The 19,431-nt window shown below is 36.0% G+C and overlaps 1 protein-coding gene across 1 annotated transcript in view; it reads left to right on the forward strand.

Moving 5' to 3' along the window:
• The window catches only part of SQOR (sulfide quinone oxidoreductase), an 11,277-nt gene extending 806 nt beyond the window's left edge, over positions 1-10,471 (forward strand). The window contains exons 2-6 of the mRNA XM_074284789.1: positions 995-1,246; positions 5,740-5,923; positions 8,709-8,776; positions 8,990-9,168; positions 9,823-10,471. Coding sequence (XP_074140890.1) covers positions 995-1,246; positions 5,740-5,923; positions 8,709-8,776; positions 8,990-9,168; positions 9,823-9,880 — 741 coding nt within the window. The 3' untranslated portion in view covers positions 9,881-10,471. The remainder of the gene's footprint in view (positions 1-994; positions 1,247-5,739; positions 5,924-8,708; positions 8,777-8,989; positions 9,169-9,822) is intronic.
• Positions 10,472-19,431: the final 8,960 nt, after the last annotated feature.

Below are 19,431 nucleotides of genomic sequence, written 5' to 3' on the forward strand. Positions count from 1 at the left end.
TGATCTATGGACAAAAGTATTTATGCAGTTACCAGTATGGTATTGCTAAGAAGCTTTTTGGCACTGTGGTTGGACTATGGAACTTGGAATGAGGAAGACCTGAATTTCAACTCTGCTTCAAACATTAGCTAGCTATGTGATTCTGGTTCTCAGTTTCTTCTTCTTCTTCTTTTTTTTTTCCTGAGGTAATTGGGATTAAGTGACTTGCCTAGGGTCACACAGCTAGGAAGTGTTAAATATCTGAGGCCAGATTTGAACTCAGGTCCTCCTGATCTGAGGGCTGGTGCTCTATCTACTACATCAACTAGCTGCTCCTAGCTATGTGATTCTGGACAAGTTATTTAGCATATCTGTATCTGTTTCCTCATCTGTAAAATTGGGATTCTAATACCCACTTCTCTGGGTTATTGTGAATAAATTAGTATATATAAAACATATGTAAATATGCTGTGTAAGCCTGAAGATATATATGTATATATATATATATATATAGTTATTATTTATAACAATAATAATATTTTTGTTCTTGGCACAAATATGGCTTATAATTTTAGAAATGTGGTGGTTGTATATATGTGAGGTCTTTGACTAGGCTGGGGTTGATTTTGATATTCCAAACAGCTTGTAGTACCTCTACCCACTTACGGTTTTGGGAGAGAATACCATCTCCTTTGGAATGGATGACAAAGGTAATTCTAAATTTATATTCCTTCTTGTTAATACCTTATCTGTTTTTATTTCTAGCCTGTGCTAATGGTTGATCATTCTCTAGCACTGGTCAATCCAAGTCAAATCTTCAACTTTATTGCCTTCACTTTTGACCCCACCCCATGTTCTCACTTGATTACCATGTTGTTAGTAGAGAGTAAGATGAGAGCAGAAGGTCATCATACTTGTCAAGTATAAGAGTCACAATGACAGGACTTAAATCTTATGAGAAAACTAGATTCTTCTTCAAAGAGAAGCAGCAGCAATGCCAGTTCATTCTTGATAGTTACTGATCGCACCTGCCCTTCTCCATTTTTTTTTTCCTCAGACAGGAAAACGAACCAATGCCAATATAATTTTCAACACTTCCCTGGGAGCCATTTTTGGGGTTAAGAAATATGCAGATGCCCTGCAAGAAGTTATCAAGGACAGGAACATCAATGTGAATTATCGGCAAAACCTTATTGAAGTTTTGCCGGAAAAACAGGAGGCGGTGTTTGAGGACTTGGACAATCCTGGAAAGACCAACACGATTTCGGTGAGTAGCCCCTTTCATTCTTGTAGCATCCCCTCTACATCTGGACCTGAACCACTTAAGTTTATATTTTGCCTTAGATATATGAATCTCAATTTTCACCTATCAGATACAGCTAACAGTAGCAGCTATATCTTAGGGGTAGATGAGGATCAAATGAGATAATTTATCTAATAGGAGAAGGGGAGGGTAATTTATAAATGTCTTTGAATACAACCAGATTTTTTTTTTATTTGGTTCTGGAGCTGATAGAAAACCACTGGAGTTTGAATAGATAGGAGACAATAGTAAGACCTATGTCTTAGGAAAACCACTCTCATAGTTGAATGGTAGGATGGGAATGAATAGGTTTTTGTAATAGTCCAGGCATCAAGGTCTGTACCAGGATGGTGACAACGTCAGAGGGGAGAAGTGGACATTTAGGAGGGATCTTAGGAAGGTAAAATTATTGGGCCTTGATAACATATTGGATATGGCAGATGAGAGAGAATGAGGCGTAGAGTGCCTGGGATAATATTGATACTCTAGATAATTATAGAGTTATAGAGAAAGGAAGAAGGAACAATTTAGGGGGAAAGATAATGAGTTTAGTTTTGCACATGTTGAGTTTAAGATGTCTACTGAACATTTAGTTGGAGATGTCTACTAGGCAGTCAGCAGAGAGGTTAGGATTGGATAAACAAATTTGAGATTCACCAGCAGACAGGAATGATAATTGAATCCACAAGAATTGATGAGTCTGACAAGTGAAATACTATACACAGAGGAGAGAAGAAGACCAAGGACACTCATGCCAGTTTCTTTTCCAGAGAAAGTCTGTTAAGTCACCTTTTAATAGAGTAGGGACATGTACGATATCAAAGTTGTCTTGGAATGACATAGAGCCCAGGTTAAATTTCACTTTTTTGGTGCCCCTTTCCAAAAGGACTTTTCTAATTTTTTTCATTATTCATTTTTTTCTGCTTATTCTAGATATTCATTATCTAAATTATGACTATTATAATTTATCTAGTCTCTCTCTTTTCTTTGTATTCTTCATGCAAAGTTTCTAGCTTTTCTTCTCTATATGCTTTGTGCATCTTCTAAGGCTTACTTAACCACATGCCTTTTCCATCATGCTTTATTCCTAGAAAACATTAGTTATTGCATTCTCCATGGTAAGGTCCCTTCTCCACTCTATACTCTCTCTTGTTTAACATTTAACTGACTTTCAGGTGGTTAGAACTGGCCCCAGCTGGATGCTATGCTTTTTCTCTCAGGCTTGGTGTAGTGCTGCACACTCCCCATATGCTCTGTTCCCTGTCCTTGTTCTTTAATCTGTTTTTTCAATTCTCTGGCCATACCCTAGCAATTCAGAACTTATTTTATCTGGTAAGTTAGAGCTTTGCAGAATCTCTGTTGCAGCTCTTGGCAGACTTTTGCGCCTAAAAGGCTGTGGCCATCTTGGCTGTCAAAGCCTAAGCTTTGACATATAATTTGAAGTTGGGAGTTCTATTGTAAAGAGGGAAGGGGAACAGAGAATAGGGATAAGATTTGATGTAAACCTGTGTCAGGTCTTTGGATCTGTCAGCACAGCTTTTCTGTCAAATAGCTTGGGAGGTTGGAGAGAAATGTTGAATGTGCTCAGGGTCAGTGAGCATCAGTTTCTGGATTTTATTTTTAAAACCTTTTGGATTTTGTATGTCTTCAGTGGTCCTCAAACTTTTAAAATAGGGGACCATTTCACTGTCCCTCAGACTGTAGGAGGGCCGGGGTACTATAGTAAAAACAAAAACTCACTCTTTGTCTCCGCCCCTCAGCCCATTTGCCATAACCCAGCAGGGCCACACAAACATCCTCAGCAGGCCGGATCTGGCCCATGGGCCATAGTTTGAGAACCCCTGTCTTAGACCATGGAAATGGATAAAATTGCTTTATCTTTGGCACATAATTTCTGATTTGGAAAAGTTTGATAGATTATGGAGATCAGAGAAAATGTCTAGTTCACTATTTTGTTGCTCATGTGATCCAGCAGAGGACCCAGGTTAAATCCTATAATGATTGTGAGACTTTAGACAAATAACTTAATTGTTCTAAGATAATTCTAAAACTATCCCATGCTATCTTGCATTGGTAGAGGGAATTTAATCATCTGGGAATTCTCTAGACCAATATAATCATAGACCCACTCTTTATCCCTATGGGGGGCACCTGGACAGGTGAAAACTAGTAGAAATAAAATATAAAAGAAAAATGAGATGAGAAAAGTTGGAGGATAGCAGAAGGATATGTCTGAGGAGAGAGACTGCCTATGTGTAACACTGATAAAGCAGTAAGTTCAGGATGACATAATTTAGAAAAATTTATGATATAAACCTGTGATTTCCTTGTCATAAGAAAACCTGGGCAAGGAGATTTTCTCTACAAAGGCAAATCAACACATTTTCTACAATTTAGTCTTAAAAAATTTCCTGGGACACAGGTTGAGTTAACTTGCCCAGAGTCACATAGCCAGTATGTGATTAGAGGCAAGACTTGAACCTAGGTCTATCTGACTGAAGCCATTTCTCTATCCTCTATTGCATTCTGCCTTTTAGCTTATATATATATATATATATATATATATATATATATATATATATATATATATATATATATAATATATATATATTTTTTTAAATGATGCTGATGGCGGCTCTCTTCTCTTCTACCTTGAGTTGCTGTGAAGCTCCTTGAGTCATAAAGGATTCTTCCAAGGTGTAGAGTCCAAGATTGTGTGTGTGTGTGTGTGTGTGTGTGTGTGTGTGTGTGTGTGTGTGTGTATGTGTGTGAGAGAGAGAGAGACAGACAGACAGACAGACAGACAGACTGACTGACTGACTGACTTCAGGGATAGCTCAGGAATGGCTTCTTGTCATTCCTAATTACCATAGAAGGAGAGATGCTGTCTTTATCCCTTTAGTAAATGGCATCTATAGACACAGATCATAAATTTAGAGTTCAAAGAGGCCAGTGTGGTCATCTAGTCTAGAGATATCAAATAGCCATAAGCAACCCCAACCCTCTGAAGTGCTACTGGAATCAGATCAATATAGAATTGGCAGGTGTACCTAGGTGATGCAGTGGATAGAGCACCAACTCTGGAGTCAGAAGATCTGAGTTCAAGGCTAGCCTCAGATACTTGATACTTACTAGCTGTGTGACTCTATGTAAGTCACTTAACCCCAATTGTCTTGACAAAAAAAAGGAGATAGAATTGGGAAATGATTAATTAAATAAGTAAGACTTTTCATTTTCATTTTTCATTTGAATCTAGTCCTCTGACTTTAGAGTCTGTGTTCTGCTTCAGCTTTCTTCATCATATATTGGAAGAAGCTGTTTAAGACCTTGTTATTGCTGCTGAGTCATTTTCAGTCATCAGTCTGATTCTTTGTGACTTCATTTGTGATTTACTTGGTAAATATGCTGGAGTTGGTGGTCATATGCTTCTCCAGTTCATTTCATTTTATTTTCATATAAGATGTTCTTTTTTATGCCTTAGAGTCAACATTCCCAGTACCTTTATTGTTTCTTTTCAATAGTATTGTATTTTTTTCAATTACAGACAATTTAAAAAATATTAATATTAACATATGTTATTTAATATTAATTTTTATATAAAATCTTGAGTTCAGTATTTAGCTTCTCCTTTCCTTCCTTAAATGACTTTCCCAAGGTCACACACCTTGTAAGTAGTTGAGACCAGATTGGAACTCGGGAAGATGAGTTTCCCTGATTCCAGGTTCATCACTCTATCCTTAGCACAATTTAGCTGCCCAGGTCAGTTTTATAGAAAAGTACCCAAACTACCAGCTTTTCATTGTACTCTTAAGATATATAGTATGCCTTCAAAAAGTTAAACTCAAATGAACCTTTTATAATCCCAGTTACCATAAATGATTATTACTCTGGTACACAGACACTGAGGCAGCTAGATGGCTACCAAGAGTAAAGGAGAACAAAGACTTTCACAAACCTTTTTAATGTATCTTATGATGCCAGGTTTTTTTCCATCTTAAAAGGACATTCCATGGTAGTCAACTTCCAAGCCTCTAAGAACTATAATTTCCTAGGATGTTTATATCCTAGAGGTATTCTATTCTAGAGGTAATAGGAAGCTATTGAAGGTTCTTGGAAAGAGGTCAGACTTGTGCTTGGGACTATCAATTTGGCACAGGGCCATGTCACACAAGAAGTACTTTAAAATGTCTGTTGAAGTGATTAATAACCTAAGGATAGTCCAAGTAAAATCGATTATATAATGAAGGATGGACTGGAGTGGAGAGAGAATTGAGAGTAGAGAGTGCATGTCATGCCAAAAGAACCTGTAAATTTCTTGAGCTTGAAGACTTGTTATATGTCTGATATGTGTATGAACTTAATGGACTAATATTAGGCTGACATTACCCACAGGGAGAAGAATGAAAAAAGAATAAGGGATCACAGGTTTAGTTTACCTTTTTTCTCTTTTCTCCTAGTATGAGATGCTTCATGTCACTCCACCCATGGGGCCACCAGATGTGGTCAGGGAAAGTCCTGTTGCAGATGCTGCTGGCTGGGTAGATGTGAACAAAGAAACTCTGCAGCACCAGAAATACCCAAATGTTTTTGGTATTGGAGATTGTACAAACCTCCCCACATCAAGGACAGCAGCTGCAGTAGGTAGGATTAAAATATTGGCATTATTTTTCCAATTCAAACTTAGGCTAAGAAGTTCCTATGATATCTAATGATAAATATTTGCCGTGTTTCTTCATATTCCAATGGATCTGGGGGCAGCTGGTGGCAGTGTACAGAGAGCTGGACTTAGAATCAGAAAGACCTGAATTCAAATCCAGTCTCAGACACTTCCTACCTACATGCATGACCATGGGAAAGTCTCTTAACCCTGTTTGCCTCAGTTTCCTTATATGTCAAATGAATTGGAGAAGGAAATGGTAAACCATTCCAGTATCTTGGTCAAGAATACCCCAAATGGGGTCACAAAGAGTTGGATGCTACTGAAACAACTGGACAATAACAAAAATTATTATTATTGGGTATTAGTTCATCAATTTGGATTTCTTTTAGTTGATTCAGGTTGCAGTCCATTTATTCCTGCCTCTTGTTCAACTCTTATCTGAATCTTCTTTCATATACTGACCTATAGGAGTCCATCTTTCTCTTTCCACCTCTTCCCCTATTCTAAAGGGAGAACAATTAATCAATTTCTCATTTGCAAAATGACTGGTGAGGTGCCCTAAGTAGAACTATTTCTTCTAAATTTATAGCAGCAGGCTACTTAAAAACTTGTTATATGGAATTTTCTGAACAATAACTGCTTAATAAAAACTTGTGGATTAACTAACTAAAGAATCTAACATCAATAGTAAATATTTATTAAGTGCCTACTGTGCCAAGTCCTGTACTTTATAAATGAGGAAACTGAGTCTTAAAGAGATTAAAAGGTTTGTTCTAAGTCCCAGAAGAGAATAAATTACAGAGATGGGATCCATCCCCAGTCCTCTTGACTACAAATTGATTTCCTGTCTCCCCTGTACCACACTGTCTCTTTTCAGTTGTCTTTTGTGGTACTACAAAATAGCTACTATCCTGCTAATGCTGGTGATGTGGGTCAGGAATAATATGTTCCAGTACTATTAGTTGAAATATGTTTAGTACTTTTTTGGATGCAATTATAACAATATATTATTTGATGCAAATATGTTTTTTGATTTGATGCAAATATAAATATCGCTAGTAATTTTATCACCATTTATTAAATAAAAAAACACAAATGAGGCATACAGAGGTTAAAGGACTGACAATAACACAAACTAGTAAAAACCCAGGTAAATCTGAGGATTCAAATTTAGCTTTCTTTTGACCTCAAATCCAGCACCATACTGCATCTTCATTTGCAAGTTTATCAGATCATATTATATCACTTTCATTGAAAATTTCAGCAGAAATAATGGAGGATTCCCTCTCCCCACCTTTTAATTTAATGTGATGACCTTAGCAAGGAAGAAAAACCATTACTACTGAGTGGACCAGTTAACTTCCCTGTGACTCTGCTCACCATCCTTGTGGTGACTACTCCCTTAGAGGTGTTACCTTCTTCTATAATATAAGCTTCTTGAAATCAGGGATTGTTTCACTTTCGTATTTGTATGCTTAGCCTTTAGAACAGTGCTTGACCCATAGAACACAATAAATGCTTCCTTCCTTCATTTATATTTTGTCTTACTAAATGCTGTTCTTTTTTGATTCTCAAAAGAGGACTAATGACACGAGTGTGATGTCTAGACTTGCAGAAAAATTGGATTTAAGTGAGACAGAGCTGTGTAAAGTCATCAGTCTTACTCTCCCTTGAACAGAAATATAATGACACCTTGTTGCTGTTGTTCAATTCTTTTTGTCCTATCTAACTCTTAGTGACCTCATTTGGAATTTTCTTGGCAAAGATATCAGAGTGGTTTGCCACTTCTTTCTCCAGTTTATTTTACAGATGAGGAATCAAGGTCAACAGAATTAAGCGACTTTTCCAGGGAAACACAGCTAATAAGGTTCTGAGGCTGGATTTGAACCTAGGAAGAGAAGACCCCAGACCCGGCACTCTATCCTCTTCTCCACTTAGGAGGCAATGGCATCTTGGAGGATTTATTTCAAATTACAGATTTTGAAGTTAAATACATGGTGGCATTCTCTTCAAAAAATTGCTACTGTTATTCACTAAAAGAATAGGGACCTGAGGTAGAGAGATGCAGCCCGAATCTCCCCTTTTGTTTCCTGTTGTTTGAAATTGTCAACCCTTCTAACCCCTTCTTCAGGACAGAGCAGATTCATTAGTTTCCGGAGAGGAGAGGTGGGCCATTGTGGGAATGTCCTGTAAATATTTAATATCCAACTCTCTGAGAGAAAATATAAATGACATACTTTTAAGTTTAGCATATGTTATGAATTTTTTTTTCATTTTCTCAAGTCAGGAAAGTCAACGAAGCAATAGATCAAACCTTGATTTGTAGCATTTATCAGTTCCTGATGCATAAATAAATGCTCACACTAAAAATTCAAAATCAAACTCTCATGAGTTCTGACTCTAGAACGTGTGTGTGTGTGTGTTGAAACAGATGATTATGAACCTGTCTCCACCAGTAGCAAAAGATTTTGGGGAATCTAGAAATGGAAAGAATTGGGAAAATGAGATTTGTATCATACTAGGTGGGTCAGGTTGATTGCTTGAGAGGTGGAGAAAATGAGGCTCTGAGAGATAACATAATAAGTCTGTAGTAGGGAATGAATTCAAACTCAAGTGTTGTATACTTTATGTAGCATGTGATCTTTGTGGTGGTGGTGGGGGCATATCGCCTATCTTCCAACCTAACTTGTCTACAAAGAAAATAATTTACAAACTTATAAAGTAAAATGAATAGAGCCATCCTGACTATTCATTTTTCTCTTATAGCTGCTCAATCTGGAATACTTGACCACACAATTTCCCTGATAATGAAGAATAAAAAACCAGTCAAAAAGGTATACTGTAGTAAGAGTTATTTAGCCTAGGATACGTAAAAATTCTTCTTAGCTTATGCATTGTTGTTGCCCCTGGTGTTTTTTTTTTTTTTGTTTTTTTTTTTTACCATGATGACTTTAATTATCTTTTAAAAACCCCACTTCTTTAAAGACTTTAAAAGTCTACTCTGAGATAAATGAGTGTCACTCTCTTTTTCTCTTTATTTATTTCAGTATAATGGGTATACATCTTGTCCACTTATTACAAACTACAACAAGGTGATACTTGCTGAGTTTGACTACAGTAGTCAGCCTCTAGAAACCTTTCCCTTTGACCAGAGTAAAGAACGATTCTTCATGTACCTTATGAAAGCTGAAATGATGCCTTTTCTCTATTGGAATGCAATGCTAAAGTAAGTATTATTTCAATCACATACAAAGCTAATTGTTAAGAACCTCTCCTAGTATATTATTGTAATCTGATTGAGTTTAAGAGAAATATTTTCAGGGAAGTGGTCCTCTTTCTCATAAAATAGGTGAATTTTATACACTTTTCATATATTATCTGATTTGAGCTTCATAATAACCCTGTGAAAGAAGGTGCTATGGGTATTATTATTATCCCCATTTTACAGATAAAGAAGCTTAATTTTAAAGAGGTTAAGGGATTTTCCCAGAGTTACATAGCTAGTAAATGTCAAAGCTAGTTATTTCAAGGCAATCTTTCCTTATTCCAAGAATGGCACTCTACCTGCTAGATTAGAGGGGTATCCCAAGTCTGGTGTCTTTTGTCCATCACACTATCTTTCCCTACTCTAACAGAGAGCATCTTCTAGCTAAATAACAATCTTAATAATAAGAACTTATGTTTATATAGTATTATATGCTTTTCAGATTCAGGGAATGAATTCAAATTCAGTATTGTACACTTTATTTTATGTAGCATTCTAGCTACATTATATCAAGTTTTCCCCATTGATCTGAAATTTCTTTTTTTTTTTTCCAGCATCTGGATGGTTTTGTTATTATTCACACATCCTTTCTCTGTCTTTTTTTTTTTTTAATAGGGGATATTGGAGTGGCCCAGCTTATCTTCGCTCATTGCTACATTTGGGTAGAGTTTAGAGAAGACTGAAAATCTGCATTCTTGACCATCCTCCTCCAATGAAGGGTTTCTAACCCTAAACCACTGCCTTCAACTCAAAGCAGAATGAAGGGCTTAAAGTTTAGTCCTGTAAATAACTTGTACCCTTACAACTGCTTCTTTTATCATTTATCTTTGAAAAAGCCAACTTGCTGATTGACCCACCTAAATGAAAGATACTGATATTTACTTCCTGGTACATGTGTGCCAGTGTTGATATCGGTATCAGAAGTCATTAATGATAATGGTGGAAATGAAATACCACATTGCTATTTTTCTCCATTATGAATATTCACCACTAGACTTACATGATTTTTTTTTCAAAAAAAGCAAGTCACAGATCACCAAATTAATCATAAATTTTTAGCATTTTTGTGGGTTTTAAGTGAGACTGATTCTTAGATAAATGATCAAATTGCCAAACTGGGACATACATTGCTTTTAGACCATGTCTAATCATAAGACAGTTGAAGTGGGGAGAATTCCAGTTTCATTACTTTCAAAGTAGAATGCTAACGTCTTGTCCCTGTGGATATTTTATTGAAGTGCATTAAATTGCATTGCTGTGTTGAGTCTGTGCATCTTCTTACAGTCTCTTATTGATTCTCTCTATATGTAGATATGTATTATACACCCATTTTTTGATCATGTCAGACTCTTCATGACTCCATACATACACACATACATAAATATACATATGTACATGTGTGTGTATACATATATATATATGTATACACACAACAGATACATTTTATTTTTGGGAAGGAAGACATTAGTTGCTGAGAGGACCACGAAAGGTCTCAATACAGCATGAGCTGAGTCTTGAAGGAGAGAAGGGATTCAAGAGTCTGAGAATGGGAGGGAATATGTGTGTGTATGTATGTGCACACAATAAACAATGCACATCTGACAGGTGCACACATGTGTACATGCATGTGTATATGCATACAATCTGTATCTCAATGCCTTCACACACGTGTGTGTATATACATACATACATACATATATATGTATGTGTGTATATATATATATATATATGCTTGCATGTGGAGAATAGCTAGTACAAAGTTATAGAGATTGGAGACAGAGGGAACAGGAAGCATATTTTTTTTTAGATTGTAGAAAGTATATGAATAGGAGTAATGTATTCTAAGTTTAAAAAGATGGGATGGTGTCAGATTCTGAAGCATTTTAAATACTCCAAAGAAGAGTTTATAAAAGTAATAAGAAACCATTGGAGTTTAATGAAAAAAGGGAGTGGTGATGATGTGGCTTGAGCAGTGCTTTAGGAAAATCATTTTGGCTGCTGGAGGATGGAGAAATTGGGGGATACTAGAGACAAGGAGATTCATTAGGAAGCTATTGTAATAGTCCAGATGAGAATAAACTGATTTAGTGTGGCAATTGTAAATGAAAAGAAGAATATGGATTCCAGAATTGTTTGGAAATAGAAATAAGATTGAACAACTGAATCGATATTTAAGGATGAGTGAAAATAAGTCCAGAATGACATCAAGAGAGTGTGAACTTAGGGGACTGGGAGAATGGTGGTGCCCCTGGTATAGACTGGGAATTTTGGAAACAGATAGGTTTTTAGGGAAAAGATGAGTTCTGTTTTGGGTGTGCTGAGTTTGAATTGCCTATAGGTCATCAATTTGATGAAATGTCCAATAGGAAGTTGACAAAGTAGGACTCCAGGAGAGAGACTACAGCAAGATGTTTGCAATTAATCAAAATATCTATAAAGGTAGGATGATAGGACTAATATCTTTCAGCAAGGGTTAGATTCATTTCTCTTTCTTTCTGCAACAAGAATTAGTTTTCCCTAGGAGACCTAGTGGGTCTCTCTTTCTTTGATTAAGGACATAAAAGTCCAAGCCCCTTGGTATCTCAGCTTCTTAGATTTGGTGGGTGCCTGAGACTATGTCTTGCTCTGATGACCTACTGACCAGATGTATCTCCATACGGAGTTCAGACAACCAAAATTGAAGATGAGGATTACTGTATTCCTTCCTGTTGCATGTATTTGCTATATTAGGTTAAAGTAAACCATTTTGTTTAGTGACTTATAAATATCCAATTTTATTTCCAAATTAAACCTAATCTAACAGTCTGATGGCTATTAGTCTTATCTCTTGTAGATAATAATCAAACTGATGGAGCTGATGAGAACACCAAGTAAGAAAGTGAAGACAGAATAGAGAAGGAGACCTGGAACAGAATATTGGGCCATAGCCATAGTTAGGGAGAAGGCATTGATGATCATACATTAAAAGAGACTGTGAGAAGAGAATAAAATAAAGAGAAAAAAATAAAAAAAGCAAAACATAATAAGTATGATTCCCCTATTCCCCCCAACCCCCCAAAATTAAAAAAAAAACTCAGGTCAGAGAAAGTATCCAGGAGGAAAGGGTAGTCAATAATATTAAATGCCAGAGAGAAGTCAGTAAGGATGAGGATTGAGAAAAGTCCACCAATTTTGATAATTAAGAAATCATGAGCAATTTCAGGTTAGTATTGAAATCTGAAGGAAAATTGCAGATGGTTCCGAAGATTAGGAAAGGAGAGGAAGTGGAAGAAATGTGTGTTAGCTAGCAGCTTTTAAAGAGGGGTTTTAATGACAAAGGAGAAAGTTCTAAGATGATATATAACAGGGTTGATAACATTTACATTTTTTGATAGTATTTTATTTTTCCAAATACATGCAAAGATAAGTTTTCAACATTTACCTCTGCAAAAACTTGTGTTCCAATTTTTTCTCTCTCCTTCTCCCCACCCCCAAGACAGCAAGCAATATGATATAGGTTAAACATGTACAATTCTTCTAAACACATTTTCATATACATCATGTTGCACAAGAAAAATTAGAACAAAAGGGTAAAAACCATGAGAACCCCCCCCACAAGCAAACAATAAACACAACAACACAAAGGGAAAAGTACTATGATTTGATCCACATTCAGTGTCCACTGTTCTCTCTCTGGATGCAGATGACACTTTTCATCCCAAGTCTATTGGAAATGTCTTGGACCACTGGATTGCTGCGAAGAGCCAAGTACATCAGTTGATCATCACATGATTTTCTATAACTGTGAATAATGTTCTCTTGGTTCTGCTTACTTCACTCAGCATCAGTTCATATAAATTTTTCCAGACTTTTCTGAAATCAACCAGCTTATCTGAGAGTCTTTAAAAGGGGAAGATTTTGATAAGGATAGCAGGAAAGGATCCAGAAGATATAGATAATGAAAAAAACTTGCTTTGGTACCTTTTTTGTATAGGAGAGAACTGTTAAAATAAGTTTTGTTCTAATTGTGTGTGTGTATATTTGTATATAGGTACATACATATAGATAATAGATGATCAGAGCATTTAGAAGATCTCTGTTTAAGTTGTGCTCAGATACATACCTGCTGTTTGACAAGTTAGTGTCTCAGTACCCTGGACTCATCCAAGACTACTGTCTAAGTCATATATAACAATAAATGGTAATATTCATCTGTGAGGATAGAGAAAGGTTAGGAGTCCCTATATTACAACAATAAGCTAAAGATCAGGAAAAAAATATCCACAAAGCTCTGCTTGCCTCTAAGGGGAAAGAGGAGGAAACATTCATTTATATTTATCTACTATATCTATCTAGTATGTGCTAGGCATTATGCTAAGTGATTTATAAATATTAGCTCATCTGAGCCTCACAACAACTTTGCAAAGCAGATGGATGCTGTTATTCTCATTTTACACTTGAGGAAACTGAAGCAAAATGCTTTTCCCAGGTCACATAGCTAGTAAGTATCTGAAGCTACATTTGAACTGAGGTCCTCCTGACTTCAGGACCTGTTCAGCAAATCAATTTTGAGCAGTTACTATTTGCAAGGCATTCCAGGAGAATGCAAAGGAGAATAATATAGAATCCCTGTCTTGTGGGGATAACAATTTAGTTGGGGAAATAAGAAATGGACACTGATACCCATAATATATGGTAGAAGGTGAAGGTACAAAAGACAGGTACAAAATGTTCTTGTTTTATTGCCCAGGAACAAGTAAGACTTTCATGGAGAACTTGGCTTTTCAGATGACCCTTGAAGGTTAGGTAAAAATTAGATAGCTGAGGGAGGAGAAAAGGGCCTTCCAATGGTAGAAATAATGTGGAATATAAAAGAAGTTGAGTAAGTTTAGGCTAGAATAACTGTTAGAGTTTGCTTTGGGATTCAGATTTCAGCCTTCTTGACTTCTTTCCAGCTCAGGGCTTTTTTCACTAGATCATTCTATGTCAGTGAAATTACAACACCAACTTTGACATTGGGAAATTGCCAATTCCATTTTGTATTGTCCTGGGAAGTTTGTTGTAGACTAGCTGGAGGAACATGTGTTTATTGAGGAAACAATCAGATACAGTGGACTCTCTTTGACTTCTATTATGTGAGCTATAAAAGGTCATAGTTGTGAGATAAGAAAGGTCCAAAATATGTTCACTTCAGAAAAAGGGAAGTTTGAAATCTTATGGATGAGTGAATGGGAAAAAATTAAGCATTCACTATGGGCAAAACACTGGCTATTTGTGCTCCAGATACAAATAGAAAAGTAAGGCAGTCTTTGTTCTCAAGGAACTCAGTCTTAGCAGGGGAAGACAATACATGTAAAGATTCAACTATAAGTCAGATGGAAAAATCTCATGGTCCTTAGGAAGCCATAGGAGAACCAATGATCTTTAGTGTCAATTCCATTAAATTATATTAATTTTATGATTCTAAATTATTTGGCAATATCAAGCTTTCATTTTTATTTTATCTTTAATAGCTGTGGAGATAGGAAGTAGCATCTGGAGAAAGAGTTGACAAGTCACATATCCACAAGGGTGGGTTCTTTGAATGCTAGCTGTAGAATCAGGCTGGAAGCAGGACTGGTGGTATTTTTCTTTGGTAAAGCTGCTATTCCTAATGGTCTTGGGCTCCCTAGGGCTCCCTACCTTATCAGAACAAGTGATTAGAAATTGGGATAGATGATGGTTAAGATGTCAGCCTCTTTGTCAAAGACATTGCTCCTCTGGTTGATGGCTCTCTCTCTCTCTCTCTCTCTCTCTCTCTCTCTCTCTCTCTCTCTCTCTCTCTCTCTCTCTCTCTTCTCTCTCTCTCTCTCTCTCTCTCTCTCTCTTTCTCTCTCTCTCTCTCTCTCTCTCTCTCTCTCTCTCTCTCTCTCTCTCTCTCTGTGTGTGTGTGTGTGTGTGTGTGTGTGTGTGTGTGTGTGTGAGAGAGAGTGTGGAGGTAGAAGGAGGTAGAAGTGGTCTGAGAATGTCGTTATTCTGGAGATCTTGTACCACTAATGTAGGACTGGGCAAGAATTTATTTGATTCAATCCCCTTAGTGTATAAAAGAGAAAATCGAAGACCAGAGAGGTATAGCATCCTTCCTTTGTGTGAGTTGGAAGTGCACAGCAAGATAAAAAGAGATGGAAAAAACCCTTTTTCCCTTTAATATATTGAGTCATGCTTTTAATCTTCAGATAAACACTATCCTTATGTATCCATCTTTTTAGTTAAGGGCAAATTGAAGGAAGTGAAATCCTTTTGACAGGATGTAGTTTTCCTGTTTATTAATAGGGATGTCAGTAATCTTTCTGAGGAGGCAGTATAACTCACTGTTCCTATGGGAGAGAAATAAAAGATCTTAGAACTAATTAAAAAAAGCTAACATTACTTTATTGAATATTGATTTAATATTCTGTACCTGACTTCTGTAACTAGGATTCAGTTACAAATAAAACTCCAAATTATTTTATAACATGCAATATATGACCCTATAAGGTTATTGTTATTGTACTTCTCACGAACCACACAGAACAACTCCAAGAAATAATGTCAGGCAGAGGTAAGAGCTTATCATAATTATACATAGGCAAACTGGACATTGGCAGATGCTTATCTTCAAACATCTCACCCCTCCTTTATGTACTCATTTCTCTCAGAGTCTCTATTGTAATGTTTCTTATGGGCAGTGACCCAAGTTCTAGGACTACTTCTGTTCAACTCCCCTCCATCTATTAGACCTCACCTATCTAACATGCCATTTCATAAAATGTTACAGCTACAAAAAAAACCTCATAATATCATCTAATTTTCTTGCTTTATAGAAGAAGAAACATGGTTAGAGTGGTACTTATCCTGGGGTCTTGCTAGGTAATAGAAACTAGTTTAATAAAGAATTTGATTTATGGTATTTAATGTCTGATATTATCTCAATGTGTTATTTTCTCCAGATAACATTTGTATTTTAACAATGTTTTCTCCCAAAGGCATAAATAATATGGGTAGGGCCAGTAGTGGTGGTAGAGTTTATCAAGGAAATACACTCTAAATTCCAGAGGCACCTACTGTGCTTATATGTATAGTTATCTTTGGCTTTGTAGACCCAGTTTATTCCTCATATTTAACCTCCAAAGGAACCAAAGTTGAACAGATTCAGGAGAAAAGGCTGGGTTTCTTTTGGGGAATTGAAAAATTCTTCTCCTAACCCCTAAACTTCCTTTAGAAAACAGGCTTGGTGATATAGTGGATGGGGCATTGGGCCTGGAGTGAGGAAGAAATGAGTTCAAATCAAACCTCAGATATGTCATGGTTGTGTGAACCTGGGCAAGTCACTTTATTCTTTATCTGCCTCAGTTTCCTCAATTCTGAAAACATATAGAACATTTTAACTTGAAAGATTATAATGAGGATCAAATAAGATATTTGTAAAACATTTAGCAAAATAGCTAAAATAGATGCTTTAAAAATGCTTATACTGTTCCCCTTGAAAGCAAAGTCCCATATTTTTAACCTTGCCATTTTGCTGATATTTGCTGATATTTCTGTATGATGGCAAGTTATGGACCACTACTGTCTCTGAAGAACAAAAAGCGAGTATGATAATGGAGAGGTCCATGGTGTGGACATGAACAGACTGTTACATATGATAGAGATCCTGAGAAGAATAAAAATAAAGGATATCATCAGGGAAAGGATGGAAAGAGAAGATAAGCTGGTTAAGTAGAAAGAGTGAGAAAGAAGAGTGCTGTTCACTGATATCATTAGAGTCAGGAGAAATGGAGGAAGGCTTCCAGCATGATAGGTGGACTTGTCTTGGAGAACTTTTGGCATACAGAGGTGGATCACATAGGATGGGAAAGTATTGTTAAAAGGGGATGAATGGATGTATCATTGGGAACTCCCAAATCTATGAGATCACAAATCTATTTGAGAACAGATCTTATTTTCTATCATTGTTTTTGCCATCTTTATGAGTTTCCATTGCTATAATTTTCAATACTATATAATAGTATAATTTACTATAGTACACTTTATATATAGTGTTGTATAGTTATGGTCTTATTTGATTTTCATAGCAACCTTAGGAGAAATAAAGTGCAAATATTGCATTGTTTGTAAAATGGAGATAATGAAATTTAAAAATCTTACATAAGGTAACATAGAAAATAATCGATTGAGCCAGCTGGGATTTGATCCCAGTCTTATGATAGCTTACTGCCTCTGTCAAAAATCTCTACATTTTGAGGCAGCTAAGGGGAGCAGTGGATAGAGCACTGATCTGGAGTAAAGAGATGCTCTATTCAGTTTCAAGACATTAGCAGTGTGATGCTGAGAAAGTCCCTTAACCTCAATTGTCTTTTCTTTTTTTTTTAATTTCCATTTTTTAGCTCTGATAATAAATGCCACCGTCTTCAGACTCAAAATACAAGACAATGAGAATAGAAAGGACTTGAGATCACTTCATATAAGATTCACTTGAAGGAACTTGTTGATATTTAGCTTGTAAAAGAGAAAACGTAATAGGTCCATGGCATTTGTGTTAAATATTTGAATGTCATTTTTAGTTCTCATTTTCCTCTTCTACAACATAAGGGACCTGGATTAGATTAGAAAGTTTTTTTTTTCCCATCACGAGTACCTTTAGCAGTCTATAGACTGTTTGGAATAATTTTTGAAAAATAATTAGGATAATTCTGGAGAGCAATCTGGAATTATGCCCCAAAAGTTATCAAAATATGAATACCCTTTGATCCAGCAGTGCTACTACTGGGCTTATATCCCAAGGAAACACTAAAGAAGGGAAAGGGACCTGTGTGTGCCAAAATGTTTGTGGCAGCCCTTTTTGTAGTGGGTAGAAACTGGAAAATGAATGGATGTCCATCAATTGGAGAATGGTTGGGTAAATTGTGGTATATGAATGTTACGGAATATTATTGTTCTGTAAGAAATGACCAACAGGATGAATACAGAGAGACTTGGAGAGACTTACATCAACTGATGCTGAGTGAAACGAGCAAAACTAGGGGATCATTATACACTTCAACAACGATACTCAATGAGGATGTATTCTGATGGAAATGGATATCTTCAACATAGAGAAGAGCTAATCCAATTCCAATTGATCAATGATGGACAGAATCAGCTACATCCAGAAAAGGAACTGTGAGCATTGTTTTGTTTTGTTTTGTTTTGTTTTGTTTTGTTTCTCTTCTCAGATAATTTTTACCTTGCGAATACAATCCTTCCTTTGCAACAACAACAACAACAAAATTCGATTCTGCACATATATATTATACCTAGGATATACTATAAGATATTTACTATGTATGGGAATGCCTGCCATCTAGGGGAGGGGATGGAGGGGAGGAGGGGAAAAACTTGGAACAGAAGGGAGTACAAGGGATAATGTTGTAAAAAAAATTTACCTATGCATATGTACTGTCAAAGAAAATGTTATAATTATAAAAATTAATAAAAAACAAAATAAAATTAAAAAAAAGAAAAATAATTAGGATAAAATACATAGGATTACAAAGAGAACCAATTATAAGGAAATAGCAGTTGTTAAAATTTACTAAAACATAAATTATTAAAAAAAAATTAAAATCACATTTCTGGATCCCAGGAGACAGAATGCTAATAAATGGTTAACATCTGACTCTCTGAAAAAAAATATACATAATAAAATTATAAATATAATCCATCTTAACATTTTCTGTATTATTTTCCTAAGTCTAAACAATCAACAAAATAAATCATATGCTAATTTATAGTCAATTTATGAGACCTAAATGCTCTCAGTGAAAATTTAATCATCAGCTCCTCTGAGTTGAGCCAGTACAAGTTGACTCCATCTTAAATATGACCTCTGATTAGGAGCCCCTAGAATTCAGAGATTTCTTCCAGTGATAATGTTGGGAAAGGGAAAGGGACTTTGTTCTATTTAGACTCAAAAGATAGAGCTATGGATAGCAAAGATTTTAAATTATTTAGCCCCAGTGGTAAGAAAATCATGAATACTATCACAAATAAGAATGCTATGCCTTGGGAAGTAGTTTTTCTCCTCACTGGAAGGTCTTCAAGCAACAGCAAGCTGATTTCTTGTCAATAAACATTAAGAACGTACAAGTACCAGGCACTGTGCTAAGTCTGAGGGACACAAAGAGGCAACAGACAGTTCTTGTTCTTGTTGGGCCCATTGTTGAGGTAATGCTTTTCTGGGTAGAG

The sequence above is a fragment of the Sminthopsis crassicaudata genome, chromosome 2 (genome assembly GCF_048593235.1).
Source record: "Sminthopsis crassicaudata isolate SCR6 chromosome 2, ASM4859323v1, whole genome shotgun sequence".
NCBI classification, from domain to species: domain Eukaryota; kingdom Metazoa; phylum Chordata; class Mammalia; order Dasyuromorphia; family Dasyuridae; genus Sminthopsis; species Sminthopsis crassicaudata.